The sequence below is a fragment of the Ambystoma mexicanum genome, chromosome 2p, assembly GCF_040938575.1.
Source record: "Ambystoma mexicanum isolate Mex_15411 chromosome 2p, UKY_AmexF1_1, whole genome shotgun sequence".
Classification (NCBI taxonomy): domain Eukaryota; kingdom Metazoa; phylum Chordata; class Amphibia; order Caudata; family Ambystomatidae; genus Ambystoma; species Ambystoma mexicanum.
The window spans coordinates 78,562,569-78,579,354 of record NC_090923.1 but is presented as its reverse complement, the minus strand read 5'-3'; the positions used below and the strand labels follow the sequence as shown (position 1 = coordinate 78,579,354).

Genomic DNA, 16,786 nt, shown 5'->3' with positions numbered 1-16,786 from the left:
GTGGGGATGTGGTAAATGGGGACTGAGCTGCCTGAGAGGATCTGGGTGGGGATGTGGTAAATGGGGACTGAGCTGCCTGAGGGGATCTGGGTGGGGATGTGGTGAATGGTGTCTGAGCTGCCTGAGAGGATCTGGGTGGGGATGTGGTGAATGGGGTCTGAGCTGCCTGGGAGGATCTGGATGTGGTGAATGGGGTCTGAGCTGCCCGGGAGGATCTGGGCGGGGATGTGGTGAATGGGGTCTGAGCTGCCCGGGAGGATCTGGGTGGGGATGTGGTGAATGGGGACTGAGCTGCCTGAGAGGTTGTGGGTGGGGGATGTGGTGAATGGTGTCTGAGCTGCCTGAGAGGATCTGGGTGGGGATGTGGTGAATGGGGTCTGAGCTGCCTGGGAGGATCTGGATGTGGTGAATGGGGTCTGAGCTGCCCGGGAGGATCTGGGCGGGGATGTGGTGAATGGGGTCTGAGCTGCCCGGGAGGATCTGGGTGGGGATGTGGTGAATGGGGACTGAGCTGCCTGAGAGGTTCTGGGTGGGGGATGTGGTGAATGGTGTCTGAGCTGCCTGGGAGGATCTGGGTGGGGATGTGGTGAATGGGGTCAGATTTCCCTGTTCCTTGTGTGACACAGAGCAAGTCCAGCTTTTTTCCATTGCATACTGGGACTTGAAGGCCATACACACAATGGGATAACGAAATTCCAGGTCCCAGCATGCTATTGGAAAACCCCGGAAATGCTCCAGGTGCCACATGGAACTGGGAACTTAATTTTGGGAAGGGTGGCATTTCTCTGTGGCCACAGGGCATGCAAGGAACTCCGGGAACTCCCTCAGCTGACTGACTTAAGAACTGTGCCTGGGTGTTCAATGGGACTGGCAGCTGGTGGGCAGGATTGGCAGGGCTCATAGTGCAGCTTCAAAACGTTGGCGAGAAATGGGCGAACTCTTACCTTTAAAAAGGGGAGCGATGTTCCAGGCCGCTATTCCGCCCTGTTTCATGAACTGGCCCAAGGCGATCTCCAGGAAAAAGACTGGAATTCCTCCCACGAAGACAATCAGTAAATACGGGATCAGAAACACACCTGTGCAGAGAAAGAACCACAGACAGTCAGGGGGACAAAGCTGGTTTCAGGGCGTTAAATTCATGCGGCCTTCCCTTGCTGACTGAAGATCAGGGAGGTTACCGCTCTCCTGCTCTAATCCCCATCCTTCATTGGGGCAAGTCTTGCGAAGATAAGGGGGCTACCCCTCTCCAGCTCCAATCCCAATCCTTCATTGGGGCAAGTATTGCGAAGATCAGGGGGCTACCCCTCTCCAGCTCCAATCCCCATCCTTCATTGGGGCAAGTCTTGGTCAGATCAGGAAGGGTTCCCCTGTCCCGCTCTAATCCCCATCCTTCATTGGGGCAAGTCTTGGTCAGATCAGGAAGGGTTCCCCTGTCCCGCTCTAATCCCCATCCTTCATTGGGGCAAGTCTTGGTCAGATCAGGGAGGCTACCCCTCTCCTGCTCTAATCCCCATCCTTCATTGGGGCAAGACTCGCTCAGGTCAGTGAGGCTACCCCTGTCCCGCTCTAATCCCCATCCTTCATTGGGGCAAGTCTTGGTCAGATCAGGGAGGCTACCCCTCTCCTGCTCTAATCCCCATCCTTCATTAGGGCAAGTCTTGCTATACATTTACAAAACCGTGAAAGCATATATATAGAAAAAAAATGTCTTTAAAATATGCTCCAGATAAGCACAAACATGCTTGCATAGAACAGTACCCCAATATAGTGAACGTGATTCGTTCCCACAATTGCCCAGAGAGGCGTGGAATAAGCAGGATATTAAAGTATTCAGAACACTGTCCAATTTGAAAACTAGGTTATAACAAAATGACGGGGTCCTGTACCCCCCGGAGAGCAAGTGCAACAGACCAGGGTCCATGTAGGAAACTACTGTGGCACCAGGCAGCTAAAAGCCCCATCTGTCTAGACACGGGCCACACAGGAAGTGCAGACTTTGCCTCAAAGAGCAAAGTGCATGTTGTCCCTTTGGAAGGTTCGCTGAGAAAAGGTTTTCCAAACGTCCCTCGAATCAGACATTAAAGTTAGAGGAGGCGTGTACAATGGACTTTAAAAAAAGAGAAGGGACGTCACTCCTATGAGATGTAACCCCCTCGATCCCACCAAGAAAATTAACAGGGTTTAATGAGCCTCAGACATAGCTAAATTGACAGTACCCCCGGCTGCCAGATTACTGCCCGCGCCCATCCACCAGAACACTGGCATATTGGAGCCATCACTCCTGGGTGCCAGATTACTGCCCGCGCCCATCCACCAGAACACTGGCATATTGGAGCCATCACTCCTGGATGCCAGATTACTGCCCGCGCCCATCCACCAGAACACTGGCATATTGGAGCCATCACTCCTGGATGCCAGATTACTGCCCGCGCCCATCCACCAGAACACTGCCATTTTGGAGCCATCACTCCTGGATGCCAGATTACTGCCCGCGCCCATCCACCAGAACACTGGCATATTGGAGCCATCACTCCTGGATGCCAGATTACTGCCCGCGCCCATCCACCAGAACACTGGCATATTAGAGCCATCAATCCTGGCTGCCAGATTACTGCCCTCGCCCATCCACCAGAACACTGGCATATTGGAGCCATCACTCCTGGATGCCAGATTACTGCCCGCGCCCATCCACCAGAACACTGGCATTTTGGAGCCATCACTCCTGGATGCCAGATTACTGCCCGCGCCCATCCACCAGAACACTGGCATATTGGAGCCATCACTCCTGGATGCCAGATTACTGCCCGCGCCCATCCACCAGAACACTGGCATATTGGAGCCATCACTCCTGGGTGCCAGATTACTGCCCTCGCCCATCCACCAGAACACTGGCATATTGGAGCCATCACTCCTGGATGCCAGATTACTGCCCGCGCCCATCCACCAGAACACTGGCATATTAGAGCCATCACTCCTGGATGCCAGATTACTGCCCGCGCCCATCCACCAGAACACTGGCATATTGGAGCCATCACTCCTGGGTGCCAGATTACTGCCCGCGCCCATCCACCAGAACACTGGCATATTGGAGCCATCACTCCTGGATGCCAGATTACTGCCCGCGCCCATCCACCAGAACACTGGCATTTTGGAGCCATCACTCCTGGATGCCAGATTACTGCCCGCGCCCATCCACCAGAACACTGGCATATTGGAGCCATCACTCCTGGATGCCAGATTACTGCCCGCGCCCATCCACCAGAACACTGGCATATTGGAGCCATCACTCCTGGCTGCCAGATTACTGCCAGCACCCATCACCAGAACGCTGGCATATTGGAGCCATCACTCCTGGGTGCCAGTTTACTGCCCTCGCCCATCCACCAGAACACTGGCATTTTGGAGCCATCACTCCTGGATGCCAGATTACTGCCCGCGCCCATCCACCAGAACACTGGCATATTGGAGCCTTCACTCCTGGATGCCAGATTACTGCCCGCGCCCATCCACCAGAACACTGGCATATTGGAGCCATCACTCCTGGGTGCCAGATTACTGCCTGCGCCCATCCACCAGAACACTGGCATATTGGAGCCATCACTCCTGGGTGCCAGATTACTGCCCGCGCCCATCCACCAGAACACTGGCATATTGGAGCCATCACTCCTGGATGCCAGATTACTGCCCGCGCCCATCCACCAGAACACTGGCATATTGGAGCCATCACTCCTGGATGCCAGATTACCAGATATGGCAATGGACACATTACCCCGCTCCCCCATTCACCCGCCAGAATCCTAAACATGATCTTGAACGGATTTATTTATATAGCGCACAAAACCTAGAGGTATCTAGGCGCTTATGCTTAAGAGATTGGTTACAGTGCTTATGGTTACAGGACAGAAAGCGCAGGAAGTAATTACATCATAGAGAGCAGTACAGAGGTAATTACATCACAGGCAAAAGTGCAAAAAGAGTTCAAGTGGACACATTCGTGGAGCCTAACCCCATGTTGCAAGGCAGCTGTGACACAAGGATGCACTAGCGTCAATCAGATGCGCACATTCATGGAGCCTAACCCCATGTTACAAGGCGGCTGTGGCACAAGGATGCAGTAGCGTCAATCAGATGGGCACATTCACCGAGCCTAACCCCATGTTACAAGGCGGCTGTGACTCAAGGATGCAGTAGCGTCAATCAGATGGGCACATTCACCGAGCCTAACCCCATGTTACAAGGCGGCTGTGGCACAAGGATGCAGTAGCGTCGATCAAATGGGCACATTCATTGAGCCTAACCCCATGTTACAAGGCGGCTGTGACTCAAGGATGCAGTAGCGTCAATCAGATGCGCACATTCATGGAGCCTAACCCCATGTTACAAGGCGGCTGTGGCACAAGGATGCAGTAGCGTCAATCAAATGGGCACATTCATTGAGCCTAACCCCATGTTACAAGGCGGCTGTGACTCAAGGATGCAGTAGCGTCAATCAGATGGGCACATTCACCGAGCCTAACCCCATGTTACAAGGCGGCTGTGACACAAGGATGCAGTAGCGTCAATCAGATGGGCACATTCACGGAGCCCAACCCCATGTTACAAAGCGGCTGTGACACAAGGATGCAGTAGCGTCAATCAGATGGGCACACTCACGGAGCCCAACCCCATGTTACAAGGCGGCTGTGACACAAGGATGCAGTAGCGTCAATCAGATGGGCACACTAACCGAGCCCAACCCCATGTTACAAAGCGGCTATGACACAAGGATGCAGTAGCGTCAATCAGATGGGCACATTCACGGAGCCCAACCCCATGTTACAAGGCGGCTGTGACACAAGGATGCAGTAGCGTCAATCAGATGGGCACACTCACGGAGCCCAACCCCATGTTACAAAGCGGCTGTGACACAAGGATGCAGTAGCGGCAATCAGATGGGCACATTCACGGAGCCCAACCCCATGTTACAAGGCGGCTGTGACACAAGGATGCAGTAGCATCAATCAGATGGGCACATTCACGGAGCCCAACCACATGTTACAAGGCGGCTGTGACACAAGGATGCAGTAGCGTCAATCAGATGGGCACATTCACGGAGCCCAACCCCATGTTACAAGGCGGCTGTGGCACAAGGATGCAGTACCGTCAATCAGATGGGCACATTCACGGAGCCCAACCCCATGTTACAAGGCGGCTGTGACACAAGGATGCAGTAGCGTCAATCAGATGGGCACATTCACGGAGCCCAACCCCATGTTACAAGGGGGCTGTGACACAAGGATGCAGTAGCGTCAATCAGATGGGCACATTCACGTGGGCACATTCACAGAGCCCAATCCCATGTTACAAGAATACAGCCTAACCCCATGTTACAAGGCGGCTGTGACACAAGGATGCAGGAGCGTCAATCAGATGGGCACATTCACGGAACCTAACCCCATGTTACAAGGCGGCTGTGACACAAGGATGCAGTAGCGTCAGTCAGATGGGCACATTCATGGAGCCTTACCCCATGTTAAATGATCAGTAATCAGATTGATTACATTACAGGGTTTTCAAAAGCAGTCGACAGTAGTAGCAAGAAGCAATATGGGGTAGTGATTGCTACAACTAGCTATGCCCAAATGACCTCCATGGGTGTCACCAGTGGGTGGCAGCACGTTTGAGACTTAATAGTGCCTCACACTGTACCTCCTTCTCTTTGCTGATGCTCCGTCTAAGAGCAAAGAGCGGTCATACGGCTCTGCAAACCCCCTCTACATCTTGAGTTGGATCCCACTTCCCTAGCAAATATTCTCTTTCATCACAAGGTAATTGGTCTTAAAACACTGCGCGTACACCTCTCAGATTGACATCTGCCAATATTACCATCTCCCGTTTCTCCCTTCAGTATTGACCTTGTGCTTTCATCGCCATCAAGTTGTAATAGTATTGCTACTACATGCGGCTCAATTTAGGATACCGCCTACTCCGGACGCAATCTCCAGTCTGGATGGCTCTCATCTCGGAGTCCAATCAGATTGTCAAGCCTTAATGTGCCATCCCATAGCTCTATACCCATCGACCCACGTCCCGAGAGGAAGTCAGACCAGTATTTTTAGCAGTCAAAAATGCTGATCATTCTGGGATTACAGGACTTCAATTATTTTGCCATGGGCATCCAAAGTTTGGTAAGAAGCCCAGAAAAGTTCTGCTGCTTTTGTTTTGCAGGCCTGGGAGCAACGCGGATGATAGCTACAATCAAACATGGCTGACTTAATGGTAGTTTCCCAGTGCTAAACAATACAGGTAGAGGGGCTACGTACCATGTTTGGCTAGATCTACTGAAACGCCATGCATGGTCACCTCCACAAACGTGACCACCACTTGACCTTTGGGAAACTGCTGAAAACCTGGCTCTTTACTGAACCATAATAAGGAACGCTACCTCAAGGACAAGGCCGACGTGACGGAATAAGGGAACACACACTTGCTGTGACAATGTGTGCATACAAGCCCATACACCCCGCCTATATCAGCTAGAACCCAAACATACCGTAAGTCTGAGCATGAAGATGGTCCGACAACAATAAAAAAGCAGGAAAGCCTTTCTTGATACTCGATTAACACCATCACGTGGATAGAACACTCCTCTACTTGGAAATCAACTCCAACATTAGCCAAATATCTCCCAGTGGAAATCAGGAGACCCCCGATACCAGTAACTAAGAACTAAAGGAAGAATGATCTGTAACAGCTGGGTCAAAAATTGACCGGACACCACCATACAGCGGGGATAACACACCCCATCTCACCCAACAGGCCACGCGTCAATGAGCAAATGCCCAAACCAGCCCTGATCTAATCCAATATGGCAGATCCTCTAACTCACAAAAGGGGACAAATAATAAATATATTCAGTGCGGACCATCCACATGGAAATTGCAAGCCACCTGCACCGATGGAAATGGAATTGGACCCAACAATGGATGGTAACGACGTGGCAGCCGAATCTACACCTTTGGGCTCACGCCACGCCATTGCATCTGCTCCCGCTAAAACCCCCCCCATCCCCATCTTGCAGATCCTAGCTCCAAGAGGCAGCCAAAACAGCAGACATTGCGCCATAGTAGCCACAACTACACTACAAAGCAGCAAGTGAGTTTGCTAAAAAAAAAAGTTCCGATCTGGCCACAGGCCGTGAAGCGAGGCACTACGGAACAAGTTCCAGAAACATTACAAATACTATCAGCTGGACTACAAATACTGTTCAGGCCCATACAAATAAAAGTTGTATTTTAAAAACAGTGCAGTCGAAATATTCTTTCAAATCCTGAGAAATTAAAAAAGCTCCACTTAAGAGTTGGGTAATTAACCAAATTGGCTTAACCAAAGCACTGCTCGGGCCTAATTATACTTCACTCTTACTCGTGCTATGTTTAAAGGATTGACTCAGCGTCCCCGGGTGAATGTAGGGCGATCCCTTAGCCGGCTGGTTGTAGCATTTAATGTTTTGCATGGAGGTGATCATTTTTATAGATGTGCTGGCTCCAGAAGCTGTCCGCACAACCAGGGCTCAGTTTACTGAAAGGTTTTCCTGGAGGTTGCAGAGCCGCACTGGCACTTACGCTGCACAGAACCTTCGCCACTTGACGGGCACAGACACTAGGACGCCATGATCTCGCTTTTATGCTCGACTCAATTTACGAAACAGGAAGCGAAGATAGAGGCTTGTGCAGCTGGCTTAGAACCCTCTGCGGCAGGAAACTGCACGTTTTGCACTGTGATCCTTCACCATTGACTATGCTGGATAGGGCTGATGGGAGTTGTAGTCTAAATCTGTAAGGCCAAACCTATCCTATGGCATTCCATGCCCCGAGCCCCACAGGCAACTATTCTGGCGAGGGATGATGGGAGTTGTCTAAAACATCTGGAGGGCCAAACCTATCATATGGCATTCCATGCCCTGAGCCCCAGATGGCTCCCGGACAGATTCACAGTAGGTTTGTCATGGTGCGCTGACGCGCACGTGCTGTCTTCCGCTGAGCCTTAGCTCCCAATCCCCCACACCCCACCCCGCCATCTCCCAGCGTAATTCCTTCAGTGTGTGTCATTGTTCCCAGTAACAAGCTCTGCAAGCAGTCCCATAATCCCCTCTGACACCTCTGCAGCAGGCTTCTATTTATAGACCATGTGGTGACAGTCTGCAAGGCAGGCTTTAGCTTGTGCGGAGAAGTGGCTGCCAAGGGAGATAGTGTGTGGCGGCAGCAAAGGTGGATGGAGCATTGTAAGGTCAACGACTGCAGCGGGGAGGTGGTGGGCACATACAAGGTGAAGGATCAGATGCAAGTTCTGAGGGTATAGATCACTGCGTTAGGTAGCACGTAAAATCGAGCCAGTGCTCTTTGGGGGGAGGGGGCTTGCCAAAAAGGGGCGTGGCTTCACAGCAGGTTGGCGCTTAAATCACCAGGCCACGCCCTCGTAAGAGCCCCAGCTCGATTTTGCAAAAGGGCCGTGGCCTAACAGGCGGCATTCAGATCAGGTAAGTGTTGTCTCTTAATTGCGGCACCAAACTTCTGCCAGGCACCACTGTGCATCGATTACCACAAAGATGAGGCGGTATTTCATTTATGAATCCCTTCAATTGTTACTCAACATCTGATGGCAATTCTGTACATGTAAGGTCATTTGACTGGAATATATATTTCAGCAGTGCAAGTTAGTAAGTGCAGCGCTTTCCTGCATTGTGTGATTTCACACCACATTTAGGGCAATACAATCTATAATATTGGGAGGGTAGTCTAGAACATGCTACCATCCCAGAAGCGCCTACAGGATATCAACACATTTCCTGTGTTCTTAATAATTGATCATATGCCTAAAACCCATGGTCCATGTTCAAATTCATCCTTTGGCTAGACTCCAGCCCCTAATCTGGCTAAGGGTGCATCGCCAGATTCTCACCCATGTGCACCTAGGTTCTTCTCAACCCAAGCGTCCACAATGTGCCGTCTTCCACCTTCGCCCCTTCACCCTCCTGGTTGCCCACTAGAACCCCCTGACTGCAGTATTACCCTTAATAACCAAGTACTCTCCCAGGAGGTCCCCACACCCCCCAATCGTCTTAGAAAGCTTTGGCTTGCCCAAGATGCCCCCCAGCCACAGTTGGCACTGGCCCGCAACTTTATAAATACTGTAACTACTGAAGATTAAAGTCGGTCTTGAGCTTTCTCCATTTACAGTTTACAGCTACTTCGCCAACACCATCCAGTTAATACTTGCGCACATCAAGCATTACTTTATGGTGGTTTCTAAAGCACCAATCAACAGGGATCCTGCAGCCATCAATATGGTCTTTGCGGAGTTATTGGCTCAGACACTTTCACCTTCAATAACTACAATTAGCACCGGGGGTGGGTGGTTCCGTGGATCGCGGGCTGAAACCGCCAAGCTCAGCCCGCGTTCCATGCAACCCGCGTCGTCCGCACCGCCATCTTCTCCCGACATTCCCTCCACTTTTTAATATTAAACATTTCATTTTTTTAATATCCGCATCCGCCTCCCTAGCCCTACTTACCTGGTCGATGAGGCGGCAATGCCTGGTGCCTCCGCAGCTTCTCCGTCTCCCATTGCCAGCTGCCACATAAATGTAAGAGGGGCCCGATAAGCAGCCCCACCTTCCTACTCCATGGCCGGCATCTTGGAACAGTATTTAGTAGGAATGAACGTGACGCCGCGAGGCATCTCATTCATTCATAGAAAAGACCCTGCTATCAGCACCCCGGGTAACTGGATTGATAACCCGGGTACTAATGGCGTTAGTAAGCCGTTAAATGGGCTATACCGAAGGTAACATCCCATGGCCCTCGTTAAATGCCCTTGCTTTGCTCAGGCTTATAACTTGGGCTGTCAAGCTGTTGACCCCCCCCCCCATCCCCGTAACGAATGCCATAATATAAGCAATATTTAACAACCGAATGCAATACTCTCATGGTTTGGCTGTTTGTGGCAATCTTTGGAAACCTAGAAAGTCCTGCCCTCAACTGTGATGGATGTCCCTGGACCGCTGTTCTCCCTTTCCTGTAGAGGCCCCCCCCCCACCCCAAGGATCATCAGACACAGGCTACAATCAATGCAGAACTCTGCAGCAGCACCAATGACCGGTCTAGGAAGGATGATCTCCTAATGCCCAATACACCAGGCCATCGCCCATCGCCTTCAAGGTATGCGTCGCACGAATGCCTCAAGCGCTCTAAATAGATCTGTCCAGTTGGAACCTAGAGACCAGAGGTTCTTGTCCCACTGGAGACACATTGGGGAACAGCTTTCATCATCAAGGAGATTAAACGTACTCGGGGAAAGCATTGAAATCATGTTTGTTCTTCTAAGCCCTTCCAACACTGGCTCGCTCTACCTGTGATGAAGCTCCCCATCCTATCACGCCCTTACCCCGGGGCCATCTTTGAATTTGCGCAGCCAGTGCAATGGGTGCAGCACAGGAGAGATCTGTTCCAAGACAGCAATGCACACAGGGGTAATGGACACTCTGCTGGAAATGGGCTAAGCGGGCCTCCGCAGCCACACCCGTGTAAACGTCATCAAGCGCTCTAGTATTGTCATTTAGGAGGGTGTTTAGGGTGGTACTAAATACAGGGCGGTAGGGTGATAAGCATAAGTAAGGACGATTAAGTTCTAGCAGTTGGACAACAGGCCCATGTCAAGAGACTGGCTGGACATGGTCAGGCTTATCATGGCAATAGGCTGGAATCGAGAAAACAAGTATATTTTGGTGCAGACAGTAGCAGGACACCACCCGCACAAGTTGCTTGCTAGCTGTTCTGGAACTCGGTCATAAGTGACTCTTCCATGGTCAGACTTATGGCACCAGTCTCGTGTTAAAGGAAGAAAGGCCAGTTTTCGGTGCTGATAGGTCAACAGATCCTGACCCTGCAATAGTTCTTATCGCAGGCGGTTCCAGGGCCTCTGCATCCAGACAGCCGAAACTAAAAGACTATAGCGGCTCTGTTCACAGCGTCCTCTGCATTTTAGCAAGTTCCTGCTTTCAACTGCGCTCTACTTTTTCCTCCACAAGCTCTGATACATAGGAACAGATGTGTGCATGAGCCTTGAGGGTTATGTGAATTCAGTTTGTTCTAAAGAAGGGGTTTGTCCCTTTGCTCTCCACATGTTTTGGACTACAACTCCCATCAGACATAGCCAGCACAGTCAATGGTGAGGGATCATGAGATTCATAGTCCAAAACCTCTCGAGATCTAGAAGTTGCAGACTGCTGTACTAAAGGGTAAACTCACGGGCTGCATCAGACCCCATAGGTGCTGGCAGTTCTGTTTTTGGGGTATAGCCTACTCTGGTCTGTTGGCCCGGCATTGTCCCAATCAGTGTAGTTTTAAAGATCATGGTGATCTGGCCATACAGGTCACAGCGTCACAATTTCAAATTCAGTAGTGAGACCGTCACATGGCATGGTCCACCAATGCAAGCAGAGGGGGGTCTGGGCCCAGGAGGAAGGTCCCACCAAGGAAATTGGCTGATGTGAAGTGACTGAAATCCCCAGAGGCCCACGCGTTCTATTCCATTGTCATTGCCTATAGAGATACAGTCTCCCTTTTAGTGCTCGTCTTTTCAACCAGTTGTCAGGCACAGTCAGATGGTGGGGTCCAGTTTCCCAACTTTCCCTGCCAAGGTTACTGGTGCCACACCCGTGGTCCCAAGGCCTCCAGATGGAGTTCCTTGTGGAGCATTGCACTTTGCCTCTTCAGCTGCTCGTGCCAGGGTCTTCGTGGTGAACATGGCCACGAGACTGGCCCCGATGCAGCATGAGCCGAACTATGAAAACGCTTTTCTGTGTATGCTCTACCCATCTACTGACTGCATATTTGGGGGATGACTGCTCGTTATCACCCAATAACAAGGGGTCTGGGCCAGAGCTGCTGGGTCCAACTCCACTGGGAAGGAGGAGAACGAATGCTGGTGTGGACGGAGTGCAAAATCAACCCACCCAGAGAAAGGAATAGGCTATGCCTGTGTTGTTGCACACAACCCTAATAGTGAGGCTAGCCATCACTGATTGGTGGATGCCAAAACTGTGAATGGAGCATGGGTTGCGACTGTAGGGCTGAGGTCACCACCAGTGGTATAAGTGGATGCATATCTGTAGGGAGCCCGTGGGCCATTCTTTAGTCAACCGCGGGACGGTTGCAGAATCATCATGACGACACAGGGGCCACCTTGATAGCATCCATGCTACTTATCCTGGATCCTCCAAACGGCACAGCTCTGCATCCCTCGGAACCGGGGAATCCTGCCTCATTTGATTCTGAAGGAACAGTCAGATCCCCTTTTGTGCACCCACTGAAGCTCCGTGACTGAGAGATTCCTTGACATAGAAGTGGGAGCACCTGCCGCACCCACTGGCGACCGGATGGCATTACTACTTCTGACTTAAGGTACTGCTCCGTCAGGGTGGTCAAGGAGGGTCCCCATTATTGTGAGGGATTCATGTTGCGCACACCATATTTATGATACGGGGGTGGCAGCAAACCGGGGCACTGTTGCAAATCCATACGAATCGAATGTGTTACTTTGAGTTTTACAATCGTTTAGAATGTATACATATTAAATCTTCACGCACATACAAAGATACAATATAAAAAACTGCAAATGCAACACAAACACAATCCACACAATGGCGTGCTTTGCTCCACGGTTAGCTGGTGCACATGATACTAAGTAGCAGGACATTCTTAAAGGAAAGAAGAATGAGTTACCTAGTAAGAAGGCCTGCGTACGAACAGGACAAGGTTTAAAGTCCCACAAGGGGACAGATGTTATCTTGCCCTTTGTATTAAATTCTTTAGAGGGGGTTAGTCATTTGTTTGGTGTAATAAACATGAGGCCCTTCCTTGCTGAATCTATGAAAGCCCAAGGCTTCTCCCATTGTAATAGCACACCCACACATGAAAAAGGTTGCACCTTAGATTGGCTTGCCGATATTAACTGTGTGACGAATATCCTGACTAATACCCCAACACCTTGGTCCGACCACAATACTACAGTCTTCTCCACTTCCATAGTCACCAAAAATAAGAAAGTGCCCACACCACCACCCACACTACCTTCTAGCAGCTCTAAAAATGTTAACCGTGACAACATGCTTCCCCTCCTAGCACCTTTGATAAACGCTACTTACTCAGAAAACGACCCTTCCTCCCTAGTTAAACTATATAATAAAACACTGCTAACAACTATGGACTTAGTCGCACCCTTGAAAACAAAAAAAATGAAACCAAAAGCCCATACCAACACTTGGTTTTCACGAGAACTTCAAATGCTGCACACAGCTAAAAGATAAACAACTGGAGGAAAACACCTATACCAACAAACAAAGCTACCTTCCAATCCCAAGCCAACAACTACAAGGAAGCCATCATTAAAGCTAAAAGTAATTTCTACAACACCAGAATTCAAAATGCGCAATCACGTCCTAGAGAACTGTTCACCATCCTGCGTGAGCTTGAGTCGCCTGCCCAAACCCCTGATCACTCCATCAAAGACCAGCCATGGTGCACCAACGTGCAAAAAGCCTTAGCAGACAAAATGAACCTCCTGCAAAGTAAAATAGAAAGCAAAAAAAAAAAAAAAAAACTTAACCTTGACACAGACCACCATTCTACAATAGAAGACGCCAGAATCATCGATGTCAAACAAATTCACATTCAGGCCAGTGACCATTACCGAAACAATCAAAGTCATCACAGGCCTAAAACCATCCAGATGCTAAAGGAGACTCGTGCCCCGCCACACTAATAAAAGAATGCGTACAGGAACTGCACCATTCATGACTGCCGTAATCAACAGTTCTTTTGCCTCTAGTTCTATACCTGACAATCTAAAGGAAGTATGGGTACTACCCCTACTGAAAAAGCCCACCCTCGACCCCAACATCCCTACTAATTTTCGACCCATCACGACAGAACCTTTTTTATAAAAAAAATCTTCAACCGTGCAGCTTACCTGCAGGTCCAACAATTCCTAGAATCCAACAAACTATTAGGACTAAGACAATCAGGATTCAGACCTGGTCATGGTACAGAAACAGCATTACGTGATATCAAAATACATATGGGCCAATTCAAAGACAGAGGAGACCTCTGTATTCTTCTCCTACTAGACCCCTTTGCAGCTTTTGATTTGGTCAACCTTAACATTTTATGCCACCACCTCGAAACTGCAGTCCACTTCTCACCAGAAGCCATCAAATGGATTGGATCCTTTCTCTCCGACCACACAATGAGAGTGTCCTCCTCAGCAGCTTTCCCAACACCAGTGACATGCGGTGTTCCACAAGGCTCTTGTGTATCACCAACACAATGCAATGCCTTCACGAAGCTCCCATTTTACAAACTTTACAACATGGGTATCACATACACTAATTACACGGATGATACGCAAATACTATTCCCTATAACAGGATGTCATGACACTGACACCCACAACATTAACAAAATATACCTTGCCATCCAGGCCTGGATGGCCCAAAATGAATTGTGCCTTAACGATGACCAAGCGGAGCTCATCCAAATAGGAAACAAAACCAAACTCAACAAAAAAACACCAATCCTTCAACATCGACGGCAACAACATCCAAGTCGCCAAAGAAATAAAAACACTGGGAGTATACATAGACTCCTCGCTCTCCCTATCCAGACAAGTCAACTCCATTGTCTCATTTGCAGCCTATACATCTAAACTTATCAGATCTAATGACAATAGCATCACCTTAGCAAGAGCATGATCTTATCCAGGATAGATTACTGCAACTCACATTTCGCAGGTACCAGCACGAGGAATATAAACAAACTTCAAGTAGTTCAAAATAATGCTATAAGAGCAGCCTTGAATATACCCAAGAAGGGTCATATCTCTTCTACCAGACAGTTTACACTGGCTCCCGTTCCACGACAGAATCAAATTCAAAATCCTCACCCTGACCCATAAATGTCTAGCCAACAAGGCACCAGCCTATCTCAACAACCAGATCAACAGAACACAATCCAACAGACCCACCTGATCCTCTTAAACCAACTGCATCACTGTCCCAAGATTCAAGAGAGTAAGAGCAGGCAGGTCTAGCTTCGCGGTAGTTGCAGCTAACCTCTGGAACTCACCCCCATCTCTGTGGTCATTCCGAAAAAAGTCTCAAAACCAGACTATTCAGCTTAATCTCACAAAAAGACAAGCAAATTAGACTAATACACTTCCCCTAATGATTTATACTAGAACTCGGCCTGCCTGCATCTAGCGTGTGAACGTAATTGACTGTTAATAATTTGAATTAGGTCAACTTTGTTGTACCAATAACATTGTGTAAATATGTAATAGTATTCAAGTAACCAGTACCAACAACATTTTGTAAATATGCAACAGTATTTTAACAAGTAACCTGTACCAATAACACTGTAAATATGTAATAGTACTCAAGCAAGTAATCTGCCTCACGATACTGGTAGGCTATACCAGAAGCATATTGTAACCATATACTTAAGCACGTGCGCCTTGATGCCCCTGGGCTAAGTGCCAAATAAATAAATAAATGCACTAACACAAACATTGGAATTTTAGAACTTAGGCACCCACCATATTTGAGACTTCATCAATTGCCGATATAAATATGAGATACATTGCATAGTATGTGTTAGCAAGCAAAAGTATATAGGAAGCACCATACATGAGCTTGGGACGCAGATACGCAAACAAATCTGCATGCTGAATTCACAGGAATCAAAATACCCAATCTCCAGACACTGGCAAGAATCACAACAAATGGATCAGAAAGATGATATTAGAGTCACAGGACTCAAGTATCATGTGGGATTTTATCAGGAGGATAGCTCAGGGGCAACGTGTTCACCTTGGAAGCAAGACGATGCAGAGCAACACAGGTTCGATCCCCAGGTACACACTTAGAAACCTCTGGGTATTAAGCACGTTATAAATAACCAATCATAATCATGATTAGATACAACTTCGCCAGGCTGAAGCTTGCATGATTTGCAAATATAGAACATTTGACCATGGCCTTAATACTGACCATGAATTCAGTGTTTTCTTATGAACTATCCTATTGGTCAGTGAAAATGTCACTCAGTGTTGATTATACATATACTAACACACATCTCTATTGCGGCGATCAACTCATTCCTAGTGCATATGGTACATATGAACTATGAAGATGGTATATATGCACTTTGAATGAGTCGATCACTGCAATAGAGATGGCTGACATAGCTAAACACTCGACAGAGGAATGACCGCTTGTTCATTTCTTTTTCCCCCATTACAGAACCCTTCATTTTGAAAGCACCACCAGGTCAGCACACATTATAAATTACTTTTATCTATTTTTTACTTTGTCTTTGCAGAAGGCATATTATGGAATCACCATATGAATGCAACAATTAAGGGGTGATAATGTGTCTATTTAAGTCAGATTATAGAGCCAAAACAAGAATGTTACTAAGGTTATTGACCTAATATATCTCTATTTAACCAAACCGAAGTATGCATTAAGACCATGAAGGCAATTGACTCATTTAATGCTGGTTTCTTTTTCTCTTTTCTTCCATTTTATGTTTACTGGTTGTTGGTCTTGTTTAATGTCTGGCATGTGAAACATGATACCTACACACATTTAAAATGTGTTGTAATAATGTTAATGCCTCACCGTTGTGACAAAATGTATTGGGACTAATGGCGTTACTTGGAACTCACTAAGATGATGATGATACAG

General features: G+C 48.5%; 1 protein-coding gene across 2 annotated transcripts in view; it reads right to left on the bottom strand.

Annotated features, from left to right (window-relative positions):
* LOC138566228 (sodium- and chloride-dependent creatine transporter 1-like) overlaps window positions 1–16,786 on the bottom strand; it is a 358,699-nt gene that overhangs the window by 168,457 nt on the left and 173,456 nt on the right. For both annotated transcript variants that reach the window (XM_069643293.1, XM_069643292.1), the window contains exon 3: window positions 945–1,076. In XM_069643293.1, the coding sequence (XP_069499394.1) occupies window positions 945–1,076 (132 nt within the window). The remainder of the gene's footprint in view (window positions 1–944; window positions 1,077–16,786) is intronic.